Raw genomic sequence first — 24,794 nt, 5'->3', positions numbered from 1 at the left:
TGCAGAGCAAGTAGAAATGTTTCAGTTCTAGAAATGGATCCTGAGGAATCCAGCCTCGATGCTCCCATATCTGGCATCAAGTGAAGTGTTTCATGATCTACGAAATTTATTTAATTTGGCTCACATCCATAAAGATCCAACACACTAAGCCAGATAATGCTCCTCCTACACACAAATACATTGCAAACACACCTGGCATAGAACTATGCCAATTATGAGCTAATTAAATGAAGCAGTGAGTGTCCACTGTAATTCAATGGATGCCACAGAAGGGTGGCCAGCTCCTCTGCCTTCATACTGCTAGGCATGTCCACCACCTTGTTCATCATAGCTCCCCACATGGCGAATGTGTCCACTCAGGTTTCTTCATGGCCAAAACTCACCTTCCCAAGGCCTTCCCTGCTGTGTGCCAGCTGGCTTGGCCATTGTCCAAACTCAACAGACCTAGAGAACCATAATCTATTTTTCTAGCTAAAGACTATTTTTCCCCTTTCTCCTGGATAATCTCTTTTTCTAGCCAAAGACGATTTCTCTCCTTTCTCTCCTTTTCTTCCAGCTCTTTGAGAAAGCCTGTTCTCACCAATCAATCTGAAGGCCCCTTTCTGGACACCACCTTCCAGGAAGTGATTGACCTGCAGTGGGGTTGCTGTTCTTGTGGCACCATGCAGACAGTGAGTTTAGTGTAGACCAGACCAGACCAGCCCAGAAGGAGGCTCTTCAGCCTCCAATTAGCCCGCCACATGGCAGAGCTGATGTTTCCTCTGGACCTTTGATGAATAAAGAAAAGAACAAATGACTACATGATCAGACTAGCCCAGATTCCCCAGAGAAAGTCTGAATGAGTCCATTCTCAGCAGGAGAATTTTAAGATTAAGATTTTTCACTGACCACCTAAGGAAGAGGCGCACTGTAGCTCTGCTACACATGTGATTTCAACCAGCCTGAGCTACCACAGTTCCCAGTAACTGCCAGGATGTGAACCAGGACAAATGAACCAGGACAAGCTGTTAGGCTCTGTCTGGGCAAGTTGTGGGAAATGCCTGTCAAAAACTACCATCTTGATATTGAACTCGAGTTGGAAGAGGCGAGTCCGGTCTCAAAATGGAGGTAAAACCATTGCCCGGTGGCCCCCCAGCCCTACTCCAGGGGGAGATGGGGGGAGGCACAATCCAAAAGATCCAAAGCAATTGAGGAAGATGTTAATTGGTGGTCTGAGCTTTGAAACTACGGATGATAGTTTAAGAGAACGTTTTAAGAAATGGGGCACACAGATTGTGTGGTAATGAGAGACCCCCAAACAGGATGTTCCAGGGGCTTTGGCTTTGTGACTTACTTTTTGTTGAAGAGGTGGATGCAGCTATGTGGGCTTGGCCACACAAGGTTGACGGGTGTGTAGAGGAACCAAAGAGAGCTGTTTCTAGAGCGGATTCCATACAGCCTGTGCCCATCTAACAGTGAAGAAAATTTTTGTTGGTGGTATTAAAGAAGATACAGAAGAATATAATTTGAGAGATTACTTTGAAAAGTATGGAAGACATGGCAGAGTGGGAAAAAGAGAGGATTTGCTTTTGTAACTTTCAATGATCATGATACAGTTGACAAAATTGTTATTCAGAAATACCCACAGTATTAATGGGCATAATTGTGAAGTGAAAGAGGTCCTTTCTAAACAAGAGATACAGTCTGCTGGATCACAAAGAGGTCGTGGAGGTGGATCTGGCAACTTCATGGGTCGTGGAGGAAACATTGGAGGTGGTAGAGGTAACATAGGCTGTGGAGGAAACTTTGGTGGAAGAGGGGCTATGGTGGTGGAGGTGGAGGCAGCAGAGGTAGTTATGGTAGAGGAGGTGATGGTGGATATAATGGATTTGGAGGTGATGGTGGAAACTACGGCAGTGGTCCTGGTTATAGTAGTAGAGGAGGCAATGGTGGTGGTGAACCGGGATATGGAAGCCAAGGTGGTGGATATGGTGGTGGAGGAAGATATGATGGTTACAATGAAGGAGAAAATTTTGGTGGGAACTATAATGATTTTGGAAATTACAGCAGACAACAGCAATCAAATTATGGACCCATGAAGGGGGACAGTTTTGGTGGAAGAAGTTCTGGCAGTTCCTATAATGGTGGTTATGAATCTGGTGATGGAAGTGGTGGATATTGTAGCAGAAAGTCTTAAAAACAGCAGAAAAGGACTACAGTTCTTAGCAGGAGAGAGAGTGAGGAGTTGTCAGGAAAGCTTCAGGTTACTTTGAGACAGTTGTTTCAAATGCATTAGAGGAATGTAAAAATCTACCACAGAAGGAACAGTGATCCATAGTCAGAAAAGTTACTGCAGCTTAAACAGGAAACCCTTCTTGTTCAGGACTGTCATAGCCACAGTTTGCAAAAAGTGCAGCTATTGATTAATGCAATGTAGTGTCTATTAGATGTACATTCCTGAGGTCTTTTATCTGTTGTAGCTTTTTCTTTCTCTTTTCATTACATCAGGTGTACTGATTGCCCTGTAAATTGTGGTAGTGGTACCAGGAATAAAAAAATTAAGGAATTTTTAACTTTTCAATATTTGTGTAGTTCAGTTTTTCTACATTTTAGTACAGAAACTCTAACAAAATGCAGTTTGAAGGTGTTTCCTTCTGAGTTAACAGCAAAGAAGATCATTGTTAATTACTATTTTGTATGACTTTTGCTAAAGCTAACTGTAAAGAAACATCTGCTGACTTGCAGTTTAAGGGGAATCTATTCTCCCCATTTCCAAACCATAATATGAATGAGCGCTGACATGTGGAGAGAATAGATATTTGTATGTTTAAAATGTGTGTTTTAGATAAATAGGATTGGGTATTCAAATTAGCGCATTTGTGAATTTGATAGCACTAAGATTACCTTCAAATGAAAAATCTCAAAATTCCTATTTGTTTTTTGTGCATTTTCTTTCACAATGTGATCTTGATTTCAGTGTGTTAGATTTGCTGAGTCCTAGCAGTGTTTAGAACATCTCCGTTCTACATTTACCTTGGTCACATTCAAACTGCTGCCATAGTTTTTGGGTGTAAATGATGTCTGCTGCCCTCTATTTAAATTCTGATAAAGGGTAGTGGATGTTTTCCCCCTCCCAGCTTAAAAATCATTGTTAACTTTTTAAAGATATAAGTCCACTAATCCTGCTCTGGAGCAAATTAGTGAGTACCTGCTTTTGTTTTCTTTTTAAAGCACATGAGGCTCATACATCTTGACTTGTTTTCCTTGGTTTAATTTCCCCCCCAGATAAAGCTTTCATAGCAAGAGAACAAAAATCATGCTACTGAACCCTTAACTGGCTGGCATGCTTTTCTGATTTTGTCCTATACATTTTGCTGAATAAACCAAGGATAGTTTAGGTATAATTGTCCAAAATAACTTAATGCAGCAGAAATGTAGCATAATTGCTTAGCACAAGCTTCTCACTTCCCAAAGGCCTGAATTCCAAATTTGGATAGCCTGGGTTCTTTCTTAAATTCCCAAAGAACACATTGTCATTCTTTATGTATATTTCAACCAAAATTGTGTTGGTGTGAGTTATAGATTTGTTTGGAAGACCATGATTGAGAAGAGTTATAAATAACAAGGTCATATGTACAAAAACCAATGTTTACTGTTTTGCACCAGCTTGTGCTTAAAATTTCATTCAAGCCCTAAGTATGTGCCCTGCTGTTATTCTTTCTTTGGTAGATGAACATTGAATTCAAGAGTTTTACTTGGTTTTAAAAGTCCTAAGCAAAACAAGCAATAAAAAAGGGAAATGGAGTGGGGGGGTTTGCTTTTGACACAACCACCCTAAAGAGCATATGAACAAATAAAAAATGTTAAAAGAGTATGTGGACAAGATAAATATTTCATTAAGCACCTGCCAGATTGTCATAGTAATATAAAGTAGAAGAACAATACTGTCCTCCAGGGTGAAGAGCAGCCTTTGTTATAAACCCACATAGACCATACAATATTATTCAACTATAAAAAAAAAATAAAGTGCTGTTACATGCTACAACCTGGAAAACCAGAGGCCAAGTGAAAGAAGCCAATCATAAAAGACCATATATTTTATGATCCATTTAGATGAAATATCCAGAATCAGCAAATCTGGAGAGACAGAAAGTAGATGAGTGGTTACCAGGGGTTGGAGAGAGGTGAGGAATGGGGAGTGACTGGGGATGGGTAAGGGGGCTTCTTTCTGTTGTGATACCGATGTGCTAGAATTAGATAGTGGAAACTCACGAGCAAGTTTGTGAATTACTCTAAATATTGCTGAAAATACATTTTGAACGGTGAAGCTCATGTTATATGAATCATGCTATCTCAAGAGAAGCTGCTATTTTTTTCTAAAGCATAGAATTACCTACCTAGGAATAAAGGTAATGAGAGGGTAGGGGAGCTTTAGGCATTTACTTGAGGTTAATCTGTTATGAGAACATTGCTGCCCACTTGTTTTTCTCACAGGTTTTTCAGAAATCAGTGTGTTCAGAAGCACTTACAGCCGGGGCTCCATCATATTCATAAACACTTGGACCAGAAGATTTTTCTGGCCACTGGGTCAAAGGCTATGCCAATGAAAGCCGGACCATGGAATATGATATTTTGGACCTTGAAGAGGGTAAGAGAAGTGTTTAATCATAGAGTACCTGAGTTTAAATTCTACTTGCCCTGTTGTGATCTGTCATGCTTCAAAGACCTGCTGGCATCAAGAGTGGAGAAGGGCCGATTCTGGTGGAAATGCAGTCCTCTTTATTCAGTGTTAAACACTAAAATTTTGCTGGGTGTGGTGGTGCATGCCTGTAATCCCAGCAGCTCAGCAAGCTGAGGCAGGAGGATCAGGAATTCAAAGCCAGCCTCAGCAATTTAGCCAGGCCCTAAGAAACTCAGTAAGACCCTACCTCTAGATAAAATACAAAAAAAAAGGCTGGGGATGTGGCTCAGTGGTTGAGTACCCCTGAGTTCATTCCAAGAAAAAAAGAAAGAAAGGGAGAGGGAGAGGGAGAGGGAGAGGGAGGACTGGGGCTGGGCATAGTGGTGCATGCCTATAATCCCAGCAAGGTAAGAGGTTGAGGCAGGAGGATTGCAAGTCCAAGACCATTCTCAGAAATTTAGTGAAGCCCTAAGCAATTTAGTGAGACCCTGTCTCACTAAATATAATATTATATATATATATATATATATATATATATATATATATAAAAAGGGCAGGGGTGCTGGGGTTGTGGCTCAGTGGTAGAGCGTTGGTAGAGCGTTGGCCTAGCATATGTGAGGCCCTGGGTTCGAACCTCAGCACCACATAAAAACAAACAAATAAATAAAGGTATTTAAATAAAAGTTTAAAGAAAAGGGGGCAGGGGATGTGGCTCCATGGTGAAGGGCCCCTGGGTTAAATCTATGGTATCAAAAATAGATAGATAGGGCTGGGGCTGTAGCTCAGTGGTAGAGCACTTGCCTTGAATGTGTGAGGCACTGGGTTCGATCCTCAGCACCACATAAAAATACATAAAATAAAGACATTGTGTACAACTACACCTGAAAAATAAATATTTAAAAAATAGATAGATAGATGCTAAAATTTCCTCAGGAAACAGCTCTGGATTCAGAATGAATGATGCATTCCTACATGCTCCGGGGCCTGGGAAATGACTTCATGTACCAGTTTTTGTGGCCAGTCTTGTGACTGCCTTTTCCACTACATGATAGATTACTCCTCCCATAGACTATTTCACCACCTTTCTTTCACCAGAAAACCTCACCTTTTTCCCCAACTGCTCCTCTTGCCCAGCTGTTCCTCCTCTACCTCACAGGGAAGTTATGCAGATGAGTCAGGACGCGCCCTTCTCTTGTGGTGAGACTGGGTGGGGTGAATGCCAGCTATGGTGACACAGAGGCCCTCACCTGGGCCTCAGCTTCTTGTCTTCCCACAGTGCATTCCTGTCCCACTCACCTGCACCTGCTTGCCCTCTTCCGAGACCTCACTAGAATTTTTAAGAAGGGGACATGCTGTCTGAGTCAGGTGGGTGATGCTTTGGCCTTGCCTACGTTGGCTTCTCTTTCTACCTGGTCTTCCTCCCCTCCCTCTGTGTCCTCTCACACCTGCATGTCATTTCCACCTGGGGTCAGGGAAGCAGAGAAGATTGTAGGGAGCGCTGATACATGTTTGGTTGGAAAATATAAAATATTTCCAGGTGGCAGGTAAAGTGAAAGAAGAGACTTAGTCAATCCTTCAAACCAAGGACAATGCGGTGCCAGTGCGTGTGGCTGTGAAGGTTCAGCTGGATCATCCTGCTTCTCTCCAAGAGCGGCCCTCCTCATTCACATTCACATGAATCCTTTCCTTAGAGGACCTACCCATCTGTTTTGTGCTGCTATCACAGAATGCCAGAGACTGTGTAATTTATAATGAACAGAAAGTTATTGGCTCACAGTTCTGGAAGCTGTGAAGTCCAAGATCAAGGTCACTGCACCTAGTGAGAGCCATCTTTTTTTTGGAGGAGGGGGTACTGGGGATTTAACTCAGGAACACTTGACCACTGAGCCACATCCCCAGCCCTATTTTATATTTTATTTAGAGTCAGGGTCTCACTGAGTTGCTTAGCACCTCGCTTTTTGCTGAGGCTGGCTTTGAACTCACCATCCTCCTGTCTCAGCCTCTCGAGCTGCTGGGGTTACAGGTGAGCACCACCGCGCCCGGTATAAATGAGGGCCTTCTCGCTGTCTCATCACAGGACAGAAGCACGAGAGCAGAGGATGCAAGAGGAAGCCAAACTTGCCCTTGTATAAGGGCACCGATCCCAATAATAAGGGTAAAGCCCTCATGGATGAATCACTTCCTAAGGGTCCTACCTCTTAATGCTGTTAAAATGGCGATTAAATTTAACAAGAGTTTTGGAGGGGACAAGTATTCAAACCATACCGGTCCTCTAGAGACACCCTTAAAGTGTTCCCATTCCATTTTTCTTGCTGTCCCCTCCACCTGGAAAGTCTGGAATGTCTTCTCTCCCCTCTATCTCAAGCTGGCAAACTCCTGTGTATACATCAAGACCCAACTGAACCGTGTATCCCTACCAACACTTTGTCAATCAGGTGGAGACTACAGATCTTGCTGAAGATAATGTTTTTAAGCACATAAAATAAAATATACACAGGTTACCAAAGAAACCATTTAAATTAAAGTAGTTATCAAAATGTAATACTCCTTAAATTTAAAAGATCAAAAAACTCACTAAGATCTACTGGTGGCCCTAATAACTATCATAATTTTACGGTAATAAATGCAAAGGCTATTTCAAGATCTTCTATGCTATGCATTACGATGGCCAACTCATCCTGGTTTGTCCATTACTTTCCCATTTTGGCACTGAAAATCCTTGTCCTGAGAACTCCTTTAGCCCCTAGAAAACTGGAAAAATTTGACACTCGACCTGTAATGTGGCATGAAAAATCTGTGATTCTAAGTGGCATTATAGTCACAAATGGCTTGTGACTGTGCATTCTTTTTTTGTGGTGTTGGGCATCGAACCCAGTGCCTCAGGCCTCATGCATGTTAGGCAAGTGCTTCTATCCCTGAGCTAAATGCCCAGAACTGCTGCTGATGTGATTGTGTTTTTCTGATCCACATTCATGTATTTTCCAAATTCTAGCATGGACAACTGGCTTCTAGGTTAGGAACCCCTGCAACCACTGTCCCCTAACCTGTAAACTTTGCACTTAGATCTATGATAATTTTTCACTGTTGTCATTGTGTAAACAACATAACATCACTTCTCCATCAATTGCCTTTCTTATAAGGTCATGGGGAGAATTTTTTAAAATCTACACAGGAGACCTGGCTTGTGGCTGGTCATTGTGACCCAAACAGTTCTCTTACAGTGGAATGGATATTGGTTTTGAACAACTTTGGAAAAGTGTTTGGCAGTTTTCACTAAAGATGAACAAATATCTCTCCTGTGATCCAGCATTTCCATTCCTGAGTATTTGCCCAAGAGAAATGAGAGCTTATATTCACCAAGAAACATGCACAGAATTTTCATAGCAACTGTGTTCACAATAGCCCCAAACTGGGAACAATTCCAACATCTTCTATTCAAGAGGTGAATAAATAAGTAAATCCTGGTCTATTTGCACAGCCATATACTACACCCAAATGAGAATTTTAAAATTGCATCCTAGACAACAATACTGGTGAATCTCATGAACAAAATGTTAACAAAAGAAGCCAGCCAGCCACAAATGGATACATATCACATGGTTTCATTTGTATAAAATACAAAAGACAAGTGAGACTGGCCTGGATGGTAGAAGTCAATACAGTGGTTATCACTGAGCTTCTAAGGGTTGTGAATAATCTCCTGGTTAAATAAAAGTCTTGAGTTTATGAAAATATACTGAATTTTGTACTCATGGTGTGTTCATGTTCTGACGTGGAAATCTGCAATTCCAAGTGCCTTTTTTTTTTTTTTTCCATGCTGGGGATCAAACCCAGGCCTCAGGCATGCTAGGCAAACACTCTATCACTAAGCTACATCCCTGGCCCCAATAGGAGTATATAAAATTTTGGATCCCCAGTTCCCATCTCTTGTCAGATTCAGCTACTGCAACAACCACTAGCAAAAAGGGACTTCTTCCTGCACTTCCTGGCTCTGCAGCTGGGGCTGTAGTTTCCCCCACTAAATGCAACCCATCTGGAAGGTGCTTTGATTCCCCCACCCCCACAGCCAACACTATCCCAGACCCAACCTAGCACAAACCTCTTTGTTCTTTGCCAGTTGCTGTCACAGCCATCGCTTTATTAGTCTTTGTGGCTTAATTAACGTGCAAACACAGGTCCCTGTATTCAAAGCAGTTTTTAGACCTTACCTTACTTAGTTTATTTACAATAAACTTTCAGGGGAAGGATGTGGAAATCTGCAATTCCAAGTGCCAAGCAGCATTTGATCAGCTTTCATCCACACCAGCGGAGACAATGGCGGGGAAGCAGGCATGATACCCCATGCACAGAGGTGAAAATCAATTCTCAGTGTGAACTTAGGCCTCCCTCAGAGATGCCCAGGAAGTGCATCATTTATCATCTAAGGCAGAGGGTGCCTTCCATGAGACCTTGACGGCCAAAGCTGTCCCCTAATAGAGATAATTGATGTCACGCCAGACAGAGCATGGCAGGACAGGAATTAGCACTGGGTCTCTGGCTCCTGTCTGCTCCCTTCGCAGGACCCTGAAGGACTCCCCTGAGGATAAAAATCACCCTGGGTAATGAAGATGTCACTGCTCTGAGATAAGAGCTGTCCCCACTCACTGTTCCAGGTGACCTCATCCTGGGGGCCGCCTTTTGTTTTTGGACCTTTTCCTGCTTGTTTAGAGAGAGAAGACAAGCTGCAGATCCATTTATCAGGTTAATCATGTTCTTACAAACGTCAAATAGAATGAGAAAAGGCAATGGGGAGGCTGAATCAGGAATTTTTAAATGGTGGCAACTGGCGTTCTTGAGGTGGGAGTCCGCCCTCTCCTGGGCCACTTCATTCTGGACACCCTACAGACCGCTCCGTAAAACCGGAGCCTTCTCTTCTATAAGCCAATGTCCTCCTTCACAAGCACACGGTGATGTCTGCCTTCCGCCCTCCCTCTGAAGCCACCACAAGGCCCTCACCTCCCTCCCTTACTCACCTCCGGTTCCCCACACTCCACCCCTCCCTGCCTCACAGCCAACCAGGGCAGGGCAGAGGGCACAGAGGAAATGGCTCTTGGGTGCCCACAGCCTTTGTTTCTCCAGGCTGTGGTCACCCTGTGGGTTCATATCTTGCCTCTAGCTAGACAACTTTATGTCATGAAATATCAACTATCTCCGTGACAGACCTTCACTGTGTTGCCTGCGGGATTCTCTCTCTCTCTCTCTCTCTCTCTCTCTCTCTCTCTCTCTCTCAACCAACTGTGAAACTGTCACATTTATCCCATTAGATTTCCTCTTGCTGCTTCTCTATATCCCAACCTGCTGTGGTTTGGAGTGTTGGGCCTGACCCCTGGCACACAGCCTGCCTTGGTAGCTCTGAGCTATTTGCAGATTGGACAATATTGTCCTCATCCCTGTCACTGCTAAAGAGGAGACAAAGGGAATCTAGATGCATTTAGAGCTCACAGAAATGGAAGGAATGTGTTTCATCAGTACAGCACATGAACAGCAACGGGATTCCTCAGATAACTACTGCAATAGGTTATGTGCCCAGTGCAATGGGAACCCATGTGGAAGTGTGTGACCATGTTTATGAAGAGAAGAGTGGACAACCTATAGAGGGAGGTGACTCTTAAGTTCTGCACAAAGCAGTAATTAAAACTCGAAAAACATAAAAGCCGAATGTAGATATATTCTATGACCCAGCAAGTCCATTATCAAAAGTACATGTTGAAGAGAAATACGGCCACCCAGAGGAATGGGCAAGAATGTTTCCAGCAACACTATTCACAAGAGCCCAAACTGGAAAACCCCCAAATGCCCATCAGTGGGAATGAATGATAAACTCAGGAACATTCTCATACCGGAATGAACCGCATAGAAGGTGAGTGGATCTTGAAGATATAAATCTGAGCAAAAAACAGACACAAAGATTATGTTCTATATTAATCTATTTATATAAAGTAAAAAAAAAATCAATCTGTTGTGTTGGAATCAGAACTATAATCAGTATAGGGAAGGGGCTAGTGACCTGAAGGAGCCAGGAGCAGGCTTGGAGAAAGCTATAGTGCTCAGTTACCGCATTTTATTGCTGAGCCACATCTCCATCCCTTTTTTGCTTTTTATTTTAACATAGGGTCTCAGTAAGAGGCTAAGGCTAGCCTCAAACTTGCAATCCTCCTGCCTCCCAAGTCGCTGGGATTACAGGCATGAGCAGGTTCAGTTTCTTAATCTGAATGCAGGATGCACTTTGTATTCAGTTTGTAAAAATGTGTAATATTTTATATTTTATATCTGTGCATTTAGAATGCATGCACATTTCTGTGTGGATATTGTCCTAACACCTCAAGGGAAAAAAAATGAGTATATCTATCATCTTAATTTGATTGAAGAGCTATAACAAAACACCACAAGCTGGGTGGCGTATAAACAACACGAGCTTATTTCTCATAGTTCTGGAGGCTGGGAAGTTCAAGATCAAGATGCTAGCAGACTCCATGTCTGGTGAGGGCCTTCTCCTGGTTCACAGATGACTGTCTTTTGTTTGTCTCGCATGACAGAAAGGACAAGGGAGCTCTCTCAGACTCCTTTTGTGAAGACACTATCATGATCACCTTCTCCTTTTTAGGGAGTAGGGGTACTGGGGATCGAACCCAGGGCCCTTTACCACTGAGCTACATCCCCAGCCCTTTTTTATTCTTTATTTTAAGGCAGGGTCTTGCTTAGTTGCTGAAGCTGGCCTCGAACTTGCAATCCTTCTGTCTCCATCTCCTGAGTCACTGGGATTACTGGTGTGCACAGCCAGGCCTGGCCCAAATGCCCACCTAATACAACCACCTTGAGGGCTAGGATTTCAGCATATGAATTATAGGGGGACACAAACATTCAGACCATAGCAGCCGTTTAGACCACTATACGTCTAATATTCTATTAGACCTTTCTGTTATTTCTCTATCATTAGACCATGAGCTCCTATGGCAACAGAACAAGTTCAATAAGTGATTTTCCCACAAGGAAACCTGCTTGGGTACATTGATTCGACATGGGAGGTGGCGTCCTAACACTTTATTTGTGTGTAAGTGCTTTCAAAGCCAGAAATTACAATCCCCCTGGCTCTGGCCTCTCCATTCATATGAAGAAGCCAATGTCCCCATGTGAATTCCTGGCTGTTCATTTTCACAGACAGGATAGCCAGGTGGTACTGGAGCAGCTTGGCATTCTCTGCATATGTATCGGTTTTCTTGCCTCCTTGGCACTCCCAGAGCTCCTCCCTTCTTCTTGAGCATTCCCTCAATCTTCCACACTCCTCTTTGCCTCTGAGAACAGCCTTTGTTTACGAACAAGAGGAATCTGCAGCCTCATCAGCTCCAAACCAAACTCCCACCATTCTCTGGACAAAGCCCTGCTCAGAAAAGCAATAGAAAGTGAGGGTGAGAAGGCTGGAGATAATGGTGTCTAGTGGGACCAGCAGGGTGCACAGGACACCAAGTTCAGAATGAAGCCATGGGCCTGCTGGGGCTGCACTGCCTGCTTGGTGTCTGGCTGAGTGACTTGGGTCTATCCGGACCTGTAACCTTGAAGTGCAAAGGAGCTAGACTAGATGATTCTGGGTCTTTTCCAGCTCTGAACACATCAAGCAAGTCCTAATCATGATGCTAAGCATGTACATATTGAACAAAATTGCCAGGTATGGTTGCACACACCTGTAATTCCAGCAAATCAGGAGCTGAGGCAGGAGGATCACAAATTGGAGGCCTATCTGAGCAATTTAGCAAAACTCTGTCTGAAAATAAAATAAATAAATAAAAATAAAAAGGACTGGGGGTGTGTCTCAATGGTGAAGCACCACTGAGTTCAATCTCAAGTACCAATAATAATAATAATAATAATAATTTTACTGGCACCGGTTTCTGGGGGATGAACTATTAGATTTCTTTTTCCTTCTCCTCTGCATTTTGCAAATAAGGAAGGATGAGATGGATTACACTACCAATGAGTTTGTGTTTTATGTGTTCACAAACACAAAAAGCACATGACTCTAAAACAAAATAAAAACATCTCTTTAAGGGGAGAGATTGAAATAATTTTTAAAACTAAAAGCAGACAAGAAAGAAAGGCCCAGATGGAGGCCCCAAATCCATCTGGAGCTCAGAAGCTCTGCAGCGCAGCATTAGCTCGGAGGTTTCCCACCCCTAGGCTGCAGTCCTTGTAAACTCCTCTGGCGCCATCTGCTGACCATCCCAGAAACAACATTTTACTTTGATTTGCAGCAGAGCTTTGAAGGGAATGAGTCAATGGGGTCCATTCAGGATCAAGATTGCATTATATTTGCAGGCAAATGTTACCAAAATTCACTTTTGATTTTACCTTGCAGAAATGATCAGAACAGGGACATCTGAGCAAGTTCTTTCTGTATAACACCCTGAGATAGTCATTAAAATAACTGATCCTCATGCCACATAAAGCCCCAAGAAAGGTTCCAGCTCCCTTCCCCACTGTACCCGGCATCAAGCACTCCAGGGACCTCACTCTTGGTCCTCACCTTCTGTGTACAAGGTTGGTTTCCATCTGGCTCTAGCTCTGCCTCCTGGGTTCCCACAGATGGGTAATTTGTTGGCCTTTGGGCTCAATTCAAGGATTCCTACATGGCCCCAAGCAACCCAAAGTGCTGGAAGTCCTCCTTTGTCCCTCCGCCCATTCATTAGTCTTGCTTTCCCACCTACCCTTTGAAAATGAAGCTCCCTTTCCACACTTGTGGAACCTTCTTTCTGAACTGACCACAGGCACTGCTTGGAAGAGACCCCTCTGCTGTCAGAGGCTGGTCTGGTCTTTAGGGGAAGGACAGTAGACATGCCCCCTATGCTGAAGATATTTATGGAAAGCTTTTGGGGTGCTCTACTACTAAGTTACATCCCCAGTCCTTTTTATTTTTTATTCTGAGACAGTTTCACTAAGTGGCCCAGACAGGGCTTGAACGTGCGATCCTCCTGCCTCAGCCTTCCTAGGGTCCACCGAGTTGAAAAAGCAAATTCCAGCTCTAAAGGCATCTCTCAGGTCTTGCTGAGCACCAAGATCTTCCCGTGTTTCCTATCAGTCCAGGGTAATGAGAAGGTCCATCCTTCTCAGGATGAAGGAGTGGCCCAGCAGCCCCTGATTGGTCCTACCAGGGAGGGAAGGGCTGCCATATTTGGAGGGCAGCAGAGAAGCCACCCCCCTCCCCACAGCTTCTATATAGCTGGGCGGGCCTGGCTGCTGGCCGGTGAGCTGGAGGACTGCATAGCTCCAGCCTGTGGCTCCAGAAGCACACTCAGAGCAGACATCCAAGGTACGTGGGGAGGCATTTCCAGGATCAGGGTTGCTCATTCTAATCCGATCTCTAACCCAGACTAAAATCTTGTAGTGACCTCTTTACTCCCTAATCCCAAGATGGGTCCCCAGTCAGGGGACACCTGTTCATTCATCACTGGCCTTGCATTTCTGTGCTTCGATGTTATAATAAAATGCTACTTTAGGGTTGGCTGGTTGAGATTTTTTTTTCTGCCTTTAAACCCTTGCCTATAAAAACAAAGTTTTGTTGTTGTTGTTGTTTTGAGAACTCTTATTATATTATTTTTCTTATTTAAGATTTTTCCTACCAAGAGGTAGAAGCTGATGATGATGATGTGAGTGTGGCCCCCCTATTTAGGAGCCTAATTAATGCTTCTTCACACTGGAGATCTCTTTGGAGAAAGCCAGTCTGAGTTCACTGCGGTTAGTGGCAGAAAGGAATGGGTGCTCATGCAAGGATGGGTAGTGAAGGCACTTTGCAGAGATGAATGACTGGGTGAGCTCACAGGCTGCATTTTTCCTTTTACTTTTTCTTTTTTCTTTTTTTTTTTTAACAGAACCAGTGTCACACCAGAGTTGAAGTTTTAACAGAGGAGAATGAATCCCTTTAGGGTGCTGTGGGAGTGGTAGAGGGTATGATAGGCGCTGTGCAAGCTTCCTCTGCCCCCTCCAGCTCTGACTCTCTGTGGACTCACTACTGTGAGTCCTAGAAGACAGCTCCGGCACGCCTCCTATAGGAACTCCTATAGGAACCCTCCCCTGTCCCTGGGTCACACGACAAAGGTCCAGGTGCCAGAATGCCCAGCCAGCTGGACTTGGGAGGTGGCTTTTCACAATAACTTGTAGTTTCAGAAGCCACATGTGACAAGCTACCAGGATTAGATCTGGAGTAGGGGGAATATTCTGACCTCAGCAGCCCCATGGATGCCCTGGGGCCACCTTGACCCAGGATCCCTGTGCTGTTCCCCCAGACCCTCCTAACCTCACCTTCAACTCATTTCCCTCAAAATTCCTCAAGAGCCAAGTTCTTCAGCTTACATCCTGCCCACCAGCATAAAACGTGAGCAACACCTCCCTCTTGAAGGGCAGTGGGGCACGGCTAGTGGCATGGGGAGTTAGCACCAGATGGAGCTAAGTTCAAATCTGCCACCTCTTACTGTGCAGCTTTGGGCCAATTCCTTTACTTCTCTGAATCCCAGAACAATTTTTTCTCTTGGTAGTGGGAATTGAACCCAAACACTCATGGATGCTAGACAAGTGCTCTCCTACTGAGCTACATCCTCAGCCCTTTAAAACTTTTTTTTTCTTTTTTAATTTAGAGACAGCGTCTCACTAAGTTACCCAGGTTTGATTTGAATTTGTGACCCTCCTGCTTTAACTTCCCTAGTAGCTGGGATTATAGACATGCACCACTACAACTAGCTTCTCATACTTTTATAAAATAAGAATAATAATGTAGCCATCCCATGTAAGGATTACCTTAGGCAATATCACAGAAGGGCTTAACAGTAGTGCAATAAAGCTAGAAGGATGATCAGGGGCACATTGTCCCCTGGGGTGAGATTGACAAAGATACGTCTAGTACATTTTCATCTCTTGACTTAGGGAGTGGCTGAGATGCCTTAACTATGTTTCTACCCTTCTCCTCCTCCTCCTCCTCCTCCTCCCCCTCCTCCTCTCATTACATAAAGCCTTTTAATATCAGCAACCCGAGATGTTCTTAGAATGGAGGCAGAATGTGCCTGAGACAGTGCAGTTTAGAGCAATGGAGAATAAAGAAGGAAGACTAAAATTATAGTCTATGACCAGAAGCATTTGATTCCAACTATTTATTTATTTATTTATTTACTGCAGGGCACAATACCTTTATTTTATTTATTTATCTGTAGTACTGAGGATGGAACCCAGGGCCTCACATGCTAGGTGAGCGCTCTACCACTGAGCCCACAAACCCAGCCCTGATTCCAACTCTTTTACCTGCCAGGGACCTCTTGATTCGAAAGTCTTGGAGATAACCAAAGAAACCCTATATGCCTTGCACCATAGCTCATTTATTTTCCCATGCATATTCAAAGGCTTTATAATTGCCAGTTGCAGCTTCTTATCTGCCTGAGAAAGTCAAGATCAACTCTATCCCTGAGCCGATAGAATTCCCAGCAAAAGCAAAGAAACCTGATATCTGAGTGGACTCTGTGCAGCCCAAGCATGGGAATATCATAGTGCTTCTGGGGAAATGTAAATGGTCCAAGGATGCCATTCATTTGCTTAAAATCTGCTACTCCAGGCCTGGTGGCATATGCCTGTAATCCCAGCTACTCGGGAGGCCGAAGGAGGAGGGTCACAAGTTTGAGGCCAGCCTAGGCAACGTAGACCCTGTCTTAAATTTAAAAAAAAAAAAAAAAAAAACAAGGAAAGAAGGAAGAAAGGAAGAAAGAAAGAGGGGGCTGAGAGGGTATAACTTAGTGATAGTATCCCCTGGGTGCTATGCCAAAAAAAAAAAAAAAAAAGTCTGCTGCACTTGGAAGAGTGGAGGGAAGGCTGGGAAGCCCAATGGGGAGAGTTAACTGCTCTGGCCATTTCTCCTGCAGATTCTGACACAATGAAGAAGCACCTGGGCACATGGGGGTTGGCTGTTGTCTGCGTCCTGCTCTTCAACCATCTCTCCGCCATCAAGGCGAGGGGCATCAAGCACAGAATCAAGTGGAACCGGAAGTCTGTGCCCAGCACCGTCCAGATCACAGAAGCCCAGGTAGCCCAGAACCCCCCAGGAGCCTTCATCAAGCAAGGCCGAAAGCTCCACATCGACTTCGGAGCTGAGGGCAACAAATACTACGAGGCCAACTACTGGCAGTTCCCCGACGGGATCTACTACGACGGCTGCTCCGAAGCCAACGTGACCAAGGAGGTGTTCATCGCCAAGTGCATCAATGCTACCCAGGCAGCAAACCAGGCCGAGTTTTCCCGGGAGAAACAGGACAATAAGCTTCACCAGCGGGTCCTGTGGCGGCTGATCAAAGAGCTCTGCTCAGTGAAGCACTGCGACTTCTGGTTGGAAGGGGGAGCCGGATTCCATCTTTCCGTGGACCAGCCATTGATGCTCTGCCTGCTGGTCTTCATTTGGCTCATCGTGAAATAATCCTGGAAGGAGACTGGTGGCCATAGAGGTGAGCCGGTGAGCAGACTATGGAGACAGGTACCCCAGTCCTCCCCCACCCCACACCCACATGTGTCTTGAAGGTACCAAAGAGAAGTGATTCATCAGCGCTTCAAATATCACTCCTAAGTGTTCACCTGTATTTGTATGGGATAAGCATGTGTCTGTGTGTCCATTTTCCGCCTGCTCTGTGGCGGCTGGGGGCGTGTTTGGCTCATTATACATTCTCAGCTCCCAGTGGAGGGTCTGGTACACCACCTTAGGCAACTGGTGAATCAATCCAAGAATTCATCAGGAACTGTGCTCAGTACTTCACCATACCTCCCACAACTCTTTAAAGAGTTAGATGTTGTTCCTCTTTTACAGATGAGGAGACCAAAGCTCAAAGAAGTGAAGCTCACCCAGAGTCACACAGCTGGAAAGTGGCAGAGTCAGGAATCAACCATAGCCTGTCTAATCTCAGGTTTTCTGTGCTGTCCAATCCCACAGCTGTCTCATGATTGCTTTGTGGTTTGCAAAGCCTAAATCCAACCTTGTTTCTCGAATGAAACTGTGAAAGCTCCACTTTTAGAAATAAATGGGAAAACCTGAGCCTGCCACTGTGAACTTTGATACATGGAAGTTTAGTTGAATCCTCCTACGGAAACTAAAATATAATAAAGGAATTAAACTAAAATAGAAATAAAAGTAAACAAAGGCCTACAAATCAGAAAATATTTCCTACCCAATTCCCAGAACAGACCAGTTTTATAGTAGGGTATGTATAACAGTTGTATAGTGTCTATACACCAAAATGGGTAAGATTCTTTTTCACAAAAAGGGTAAGTGACTGCTGTTCCCATCCCTACAATAGTCTGTGCATTTACAAAAGAAAATGTTTAAATGACACATTTGCTTCTAATGTTTCCCCTAGTCTTAAGTGCATGTTCTTATGTAAACTCATATGAACATCTTTAAATACATTCCCTTTATTGGAGAGTGAAATTGACCAAAGTATGCTGTAACAAATGTGCCACAATGAGACCCACCATTCTATATAATTAATATGCACCAATAAAAATTTTAGTAAAAAAAATACGTATAGTCGGGTTCCCTGATACACACCTATAATCCCAGCAATACTGAAAGCTGAGTCAAGAAGATCACAAGTTCAAGGCTAGCTTAGGCAATTTAGGGAGACCCTGGCTCAAAATAAAAAATAAAAAGGGCAGGGGATGTGGCTCAGTGGTAGAGCACCTCTGGGTTCAATACCCAGTAACTCCCCCACACACACACAAAAAAAACCCTTACATATATGTAAATATGTCTACACACATACACATACACCCTTATATAATGCTTTCCACAATCTCTATTATTCTTTTTAACACTTTAGAAGGGCCATAATCTCTGTAAATTAATAATCACTATAAAATATCATTATTTGCCAAAAAAGGCTTTTTTAAAAACTATTTCTTTAGGGAGCCCCAATGAAGAACTCATATCCACCCTAAGCAAGAGTTGATGCACCTCCTTACTAGTTTAAAAAAATATGAATATCTTTTAAATAAAAAGTAATGAATCTAAGGTTCCAAGATGCTCCCACAGGCCCTCTGGGGACTCTCAGAGAACTCCAGGAGTTGTTGAGCCATAACTGGAGATAACAGCTACTGAATATTATCAGTTCTCTTTTAAAGAACATCTGTAAGGGGAGGAACGTGCATCACCAGACAATTTATCTTGGGTTTTTCAGCACATGAGTGTTGAGAACGGTACTTCTTGTGCTGAGTCCCCACTGTTATCCGTTCTTCTCAAGGATACATTTGGGAGGTTTTTACATGAAATATGGGAGACAGACTTGCAGGGCGGGGAAGACCAGAGAAGCAAAGCAGCGTTCTACCCGCTCTTTCAATCAGGACAGCCCTCTACTCAAATAATGCAGAGGAGCCAACCTGGGGTGCGGTTCCTGCTGCTGCTGGCTCCACTCACTTGCACCCATTCTAGATCCAGAGAGCAAGAAAAAAGCACAGAACACACAGAGGTTATTTCTTGCATTCCAATTTTTTTAACACTAACAGTGGCAATAAAGAAAGAAAAAGTAGAGGGATGTTGATGACCTTTGAACTTCCCGGGTCCAACTTTAATTACAAGGGCACACACAGCCACTTTAGCAAATGACTCCATTTCTGATGGGAAAACACTTGGGCTGTGAGGGAGTCTGTTCCCTGTGATGGTTGTCTTTTCTCATTTCATTAATGATCCCACAAATCAGATATAAGTGGTGCATGAAGTGCCTTGGTACATGGTGATTTGAATGTGAAATTTTCTTATGGAGTTTTTTAATGGGAACCATATGTACTTGAACATCTTTGGACTTCCTGAGCCTGGCTTTTCAATTTGGCCAAGGGTTATCAGGAGCCTCCGTGTGCATAAGACATTGTAGGCTTCTCAGTTATCCTCAGTTATTTTCCAACATGAATAATGTCACCAGCTATTGTTTTCTGGGTTCTTCGGTGTTGACTTTTTTAAAATATAAGCTTATCATAAAAGTGGCATTCAAATTACAACAGAAATCCAAAACAACAACAAAAAAAAAAATGACTACAACTCCAACTTCTAATTAAGCCAGTGTTTTTATGTCCCTTGTAATCTCCTACTCTAACCATTTGCATATAGAAATGTACATATTTGTGATACTGATACCCAGATGAACGTCCACCTTCTAAATTTTTACTTAACTTCACTCAATGCTTCTTTTTTTCAATATTCCTATGAGTTTTGTTTTCTCATTTCACCATCCCTAACCCCTCCTTATACCCTGGGGTGTAGCCTCCACCCCTTTTCTGTGCTCAGATATATAAGCAAGGATTTGTTTTTTGTCTCATGCCTTTCAAAAATACTATAACTGTACATATAGTTTTCATTTGTCTGAAATTTCCCTTCCTATCTTAACATGGCATCCTGATACTCTCTGGGTCAACAACTAACTGTTAGCAGGTTTAACCTGTCCTTTTAGATTGCTGTATAATCTTCTACACAACCGTGTACTGTGGCTGATTAAGTCATTTCCTTGTTGGTGAAGCTTCAGATTGTTTCCTGGTTTTCTGCCACTGCAAACAATAAATGTCCTAATGAATACAACCTGGCAGTCTGGTGCTTTTATTTCTGCAGGATTGATTTACAGAATTTCTTGAACAAAGCCTGTGTGTAATTTGGACTTTACCAGACATGACCACAATGTTTCCATATATTTGGAGAACTCCCATTTCCACCAGAAGCATATGGCATTAACTTGGAAGGGTTTCTACGTCATTTAAGTATAAGAAGCCACCTTTTCCACAGATATTGCTTGTGAATCTTGTTTTTAAAGGACACACCTAAAGCTTCCTAAGTTACTCTGATCCTAGTGGTCATTGGAAATATCCTAAAACTGTTAACATTTCTCATTCTAAAAGGAAAACATCTGAAGAGAAGCCTGCACATCAGACAGCATGTTGGCTCTCTGCTAAGAGGAGGGTGGGTCTGTACATCTCCATATTTCCCCAAAACCAAGGGGCCTAGGGGAAGGTTGGTCCCTGGCCTTTTGACAAATTTATAGTAAAATTGCACTTGCAAGTGTCTGTAGTTCAGTGAGAATGACTTCTAGATCAAGGCTCAAGGAAATGGGCATCAAGCCCACTATCAAGATAGCCCACATTCTCTTTGGAGGTTGGGTAGATGATCAGATCTCACCAGACCCCCTCATGCCCCACTTGGCCTAGGCTGTGCCTGACGACATTGAGAAACTCCACCCTCTGGGTCTGCGTGGTATGTCCTGGGTAGTGGCCATACATTTGTCTTGAGCTGCCCACACACCGACCTTGAGCTGTCTAATAGCCAGTAACTGGCTTAGGGGAGTGGCCCATTGAGCCAGGACCCCAAGCTCTACTTCCTACCTGTGATGTGGTTACATCTCACTCTCAGCCCCCCACAATGCTTCTCCTCACTCCTTCTTCACGGCTGGACAAGGAGGCCCTAAGGTGCCCACGTGTTCCTGAATGGTACATTTTTCAGTTCTCTACTGAAACAATGACAATAGGACCCACATGGTTGCAGACAGGCAGCATGGTGGCAGGCCACACCCTCCAGGAGAGTGACCGTGTAAATTTGCACTGATGTGGCATCACGATGAGTTGCAGTGTCCCCTCCTGGATGTTCCGACACCACTGCATTGAAGAGCAGCCCTGTGGCCAGGTCAGACTCCGACCAGAGGTTTGCCCTCCTGACTCAAGCCATGAGTCACAGGCAAGCACAGGACTGGTCCTCCTCACTGCTGGCAGGAAACCCATTTCAGCTGGGCACCCAGATTCCCTGGTGGAAAGCAAAGGAGCCAAGTGCCATGCTTCTGGGAATGTGTGACCGTGGGAAATGGGAGCTAATCAGCTGCTCCCTGCACAATGGGAATAAACGTGTCTTTGAGACACCTCTATTTCAGGGCCATGCAAGGCCCGTCCTGAGATAACAAGACTCAGCTGTTTCCATTGGTGAAGGGGAGTCTTTGCCTGGGCTAGGGACTCTAGGGGGTCTCACCAGGGAGGACTGAGATCCTGCCCACTAGATACCAAAGCCCTGAGATCTCCTTCTCACAATGAGCCCCAGAACACAGGTAGAGAATGGAAGGGTGATTTGCTGGCATTGTGTGAGAAGTCTCCGGATGAAATAAACCCCACACGCTGACCTTCTGTCTAAAGGGACTTTCCCGGTCAGCACAAAAGCTAACCCCCACCCCCTGCAACTGCTCATCCTCTGATTCTTAAGAGTCATTGCCTCTCCCAGGTTTCCTTTCCTGCACCCTCGTCTGAATTTCAGAACCTCCATCCACCCTCCCACCACGGCCCATCCTTGGGATTTCCACATCTAATTTTAATGCTAACCCTTCTGTGGAAAAGCATTGCCCTCCTTAAACAATGCAGATTGTTTTAACTCCAGCAGGCTTGACCGTGAACTGTGGAAGGAAATTGGCAGGAGGCCAGAGAGGAATTAGAGGAAGCTAGAAACAAGCAGGTCAGTCAGTCGGGGCCAGAGGAACTAACACAGCTGGCCTCACTGGATGGAGGGAGACGGGTGGGGCTGGGGGAAGGCTGGTGAGGGCAGGGGAAAAGCCATCCATGAATGCCCAGGGGAGAATTCAATGCTCAGGCTCATCTGAAGCAATGGAGCATCCAGCAGGGAAGGGCATTATGCCCTCGGGGGCTCAGTTCAGCACCAAGGAGAGGGGTTTCAAGGACAAAGCTGAGGAGAGGGTCCAAGTAGGGTCTGGAGCTGTGATAGCTGCATCAGTTGTGTTGAGCTAGAATTTCTGGCCTTAATCTCTAATTAAGGTTCGGATCTTTTTAACTGGCTGCTTTAACTCAGAGCTACTTAGCAATCAAGAACAAAATGGGGCTGGGGTTGTAGCTTGGTGGTAGAGGGCTTGTCAGGTGGGCATGAGGCCCTGGGTTCAACCCCCAGCACTGGAAAAAAAAATGGAGGAGTTTATGGCATCTCTTAAATGTCATTTATCCCTCCCTGTGCTTAAGCCAAATCATACCATCACCTCTGTTCTCCCAGGGTACAGGGGGAAATACAGAGGAGCAGGAGCTAAGGGTGGGTGGGTTTTCCTAGGTGTTTGGCCCCCTTCGAATAACTAAAGGCTAGTGGTCCCACCCACCCAACATTAACAGACTTTTCTAGAGTCATTGGCAGAAGAGCAGAATCAAAGAAGTTCCTCCTGGAATTTTGAACTTGCTGTGTTGTAAAATCCTGTGCCCTCTCAGCTGGAAGGATGCTGACCTGTGCAAACAGATGTTTCCAGAAATTCAACTGTTGGAGTCTCACCAGTGAAGCTCCAACCTCCCTTGTATATCTGCTGGGCTTCATATCACATCTCAAGGCCATTAGCCCTCCTCTGCCTTGGCAGATGGTTTTTACTTAGAATTATAGGGTTGGGGGTTTTTTTTGTTGTTTTGTTTTTTGTTTTTTTAATGTTCAGCATTTCAGCTAATGTCCTTGATTGCCTCAGCAAAGGCATTCCTGGGTTCATCCATACCTTCAATCCACAAACATTTATTGAGTTCCTACTACATGCCCATCTACTCTGCTGGAGTTCTAATGGTGAGTGACAGAGGCACTGTCCTTATTTTCTGGGTGGCACCAGTTTTATGGTGTATCAGATGGTTTTTTACAATGATTCTGTCTCTTTCCCATCTCTCCACCAAGATACCCCCATCCATTCTTTCAGTCTCGCCCTGTCTGGAAACTTTTCTAGCTAATGCCCGGGTCTAGCACAGCACAGACACCACAAGGAACGGATCACTGCCACTGCCTTCAAGATGCTCACACCCGAGGGGGAAATGAATAATGATCATGTGGCATGCGAAAGTGCTGTGCTAGATCTGGGCAGAAGCAAGAAAGATTTCTACACAGGGCAAGTCTGAAAAGACAGATGGGGTGCCCAGGTAGAGAAATGAGAAGGAAAGAGTATCACTGTAAGAGAGAGAAAGGCAGGCGGGAAGGAAGGAAGGGAGGGAGGGAGGGAGGAAGGAAGGAAGGAAGGAAGGAAGGAAGGAAGGAAGGAAGGAAGGAAGGAAGGAAGGAAGGAAGGAAGGGCGGGCCCCTGGTGCATTCTGGGAGCTGAAAGTCATTCAGTGCAGCAGAGATAGGGTCGTGTATGGAGGAGAGCAATGCCTAGGTTGAGACTGGAGGAGAGCAGCGAGTTCAACAAAGAGCCCTTCCAATGCTCGCCAGTGTCCTCCAGGGAAGCAGGATATATATATATATATATAACAGCAGAATACATTACAATTCTTATTACATATATAGAGCACAACTTTTCATATCTCTGGTTGTATACATAGGATATTCACACCAATTTGTGTCTTCATACATGTACTTTGGATAATAATAATCATCACATTCAACCATCATTAATTACCCCATGCCCTCTCCCTTCCCCTCCCACCCCTCTGCCCTATCTAGAGTTCGTCTATTCCTCCCATGCTCCCTCTCCCTACCCCACTATGAGTCAACCTCCTTATATCAAAGAAAACATTCAGTATTTGGTTTTTTGGGATTGGCTAACTTCACTTAGCATTATCTTCTCCAACTCCATCCATTTACCTGCAAATGCCATGATTTTATTCTCTTTTATTGCTGAGTAATTAGTTCCTGTCTAATGTCACTCAGTGCTATTGCACAGGAGAGTCACTTATTTTAGGCTGTTCATTTCAGTAGCTTTGTAGACGCCTATCCCTGGAATACATAATCAAAATGTCAAGGGTGATGGCTTATGTTTTCTAATTGAACACTACTGAATTTTTAAGGGGGAAATGTGTGCTTTAATGAGATTCACAAAAATCTTAGGATGTTTTGCCTTTGAGTGTCCACAGTCCACAGTGATGGGGACACATCAGACACTTGAAGGGCACTGAAGGGCTACTATGGAGCTTGAAGGGGCCACCTAGCTAGCCATTAGCTGAGACATTACAGATGAGAATTGGGAAGGGTACAGAAAAAACTGAGAGAATGAGACAGTGGGGACAGAGACTCCTATAAGAAGGAACAACATTTCAGAGGCTTAAAGGGATAGAAAAGGTGACGAGTTCTACAGGCCCTGCCCCAGCCTGGTACAAGCCCTATATA

At 44.2% G+C, this 24,794-nt stretch overlaps 1 protein-coding gene and 1 pseudogene across 3 annotated transcripts; both read left to right on the top strand.

Moving 5' to 3' along the window:
* Window positions 1-989: 989 nt before the first annotated feature.
* On the top strand, window positions 990-2,176 carry LOC114107576 (heterogeneous nuclear ribonucleoprotein A3 pseudogene; annotated as a pseudogene).
* An 11,770-nt stretch (window positions 2,177-13,946) lies between these two features.
* Prnd (prion like protein doppel) lies at window positions 13,947-20,184 on the top strand. 3 transcript variants are annotated; one of them, XM_071608783.1, is made up of 3 exons: window positions 13,947-14,000; window positions 16,591-17,166; window positions 17,523-20,184. In XM_071608783.1, exon 2 carries the CDS (start codon window positions 16,602-16,604, stop codon window positions 17,136-17,138), a length of 537 nt encoding a protein of 178 aa, XP_071464884.1. In that variant the 5' UTR covers window positions 13,947-14,000; window positions 16,591-16,601; the 3' UTR covers window positions 17,139-17,166; window positions 17,523-20,184. The 3 variants fall into 3 exon arrangements, with proteins under 3 accessions (XP_071464884.1, XP_071464883.1, XP_071464882.1); XM_071608782.1 differs by having other exon boundaries at window positions 16,591-17,174; XM_071608781.1 differs by having other exon boundaries at window positions 16,591-20,184.
* The last annotated feature ends 4,610 nt before the right edge of the window (window positions 20,185-24,794 follow it).

Source organism: Marmota flaviventris, chromosome 2 (assembly GCF_047511675.1).
Source record: "Marmota flaviventris isolate mMarFla1 chromosome 2, mMarFla1.hap1, whole genome shotgun sequence".
In the NCBI taxonomy this organism is placed as follows: Eukaryota; Metazoa; Chordata; class Mammalia; order Rodentia; family Sciuridae; genus Marmota; species Marmota flaviventris.
This window is presented reverse-complemented; position numbering and strand designations above follow the sequence as displayed.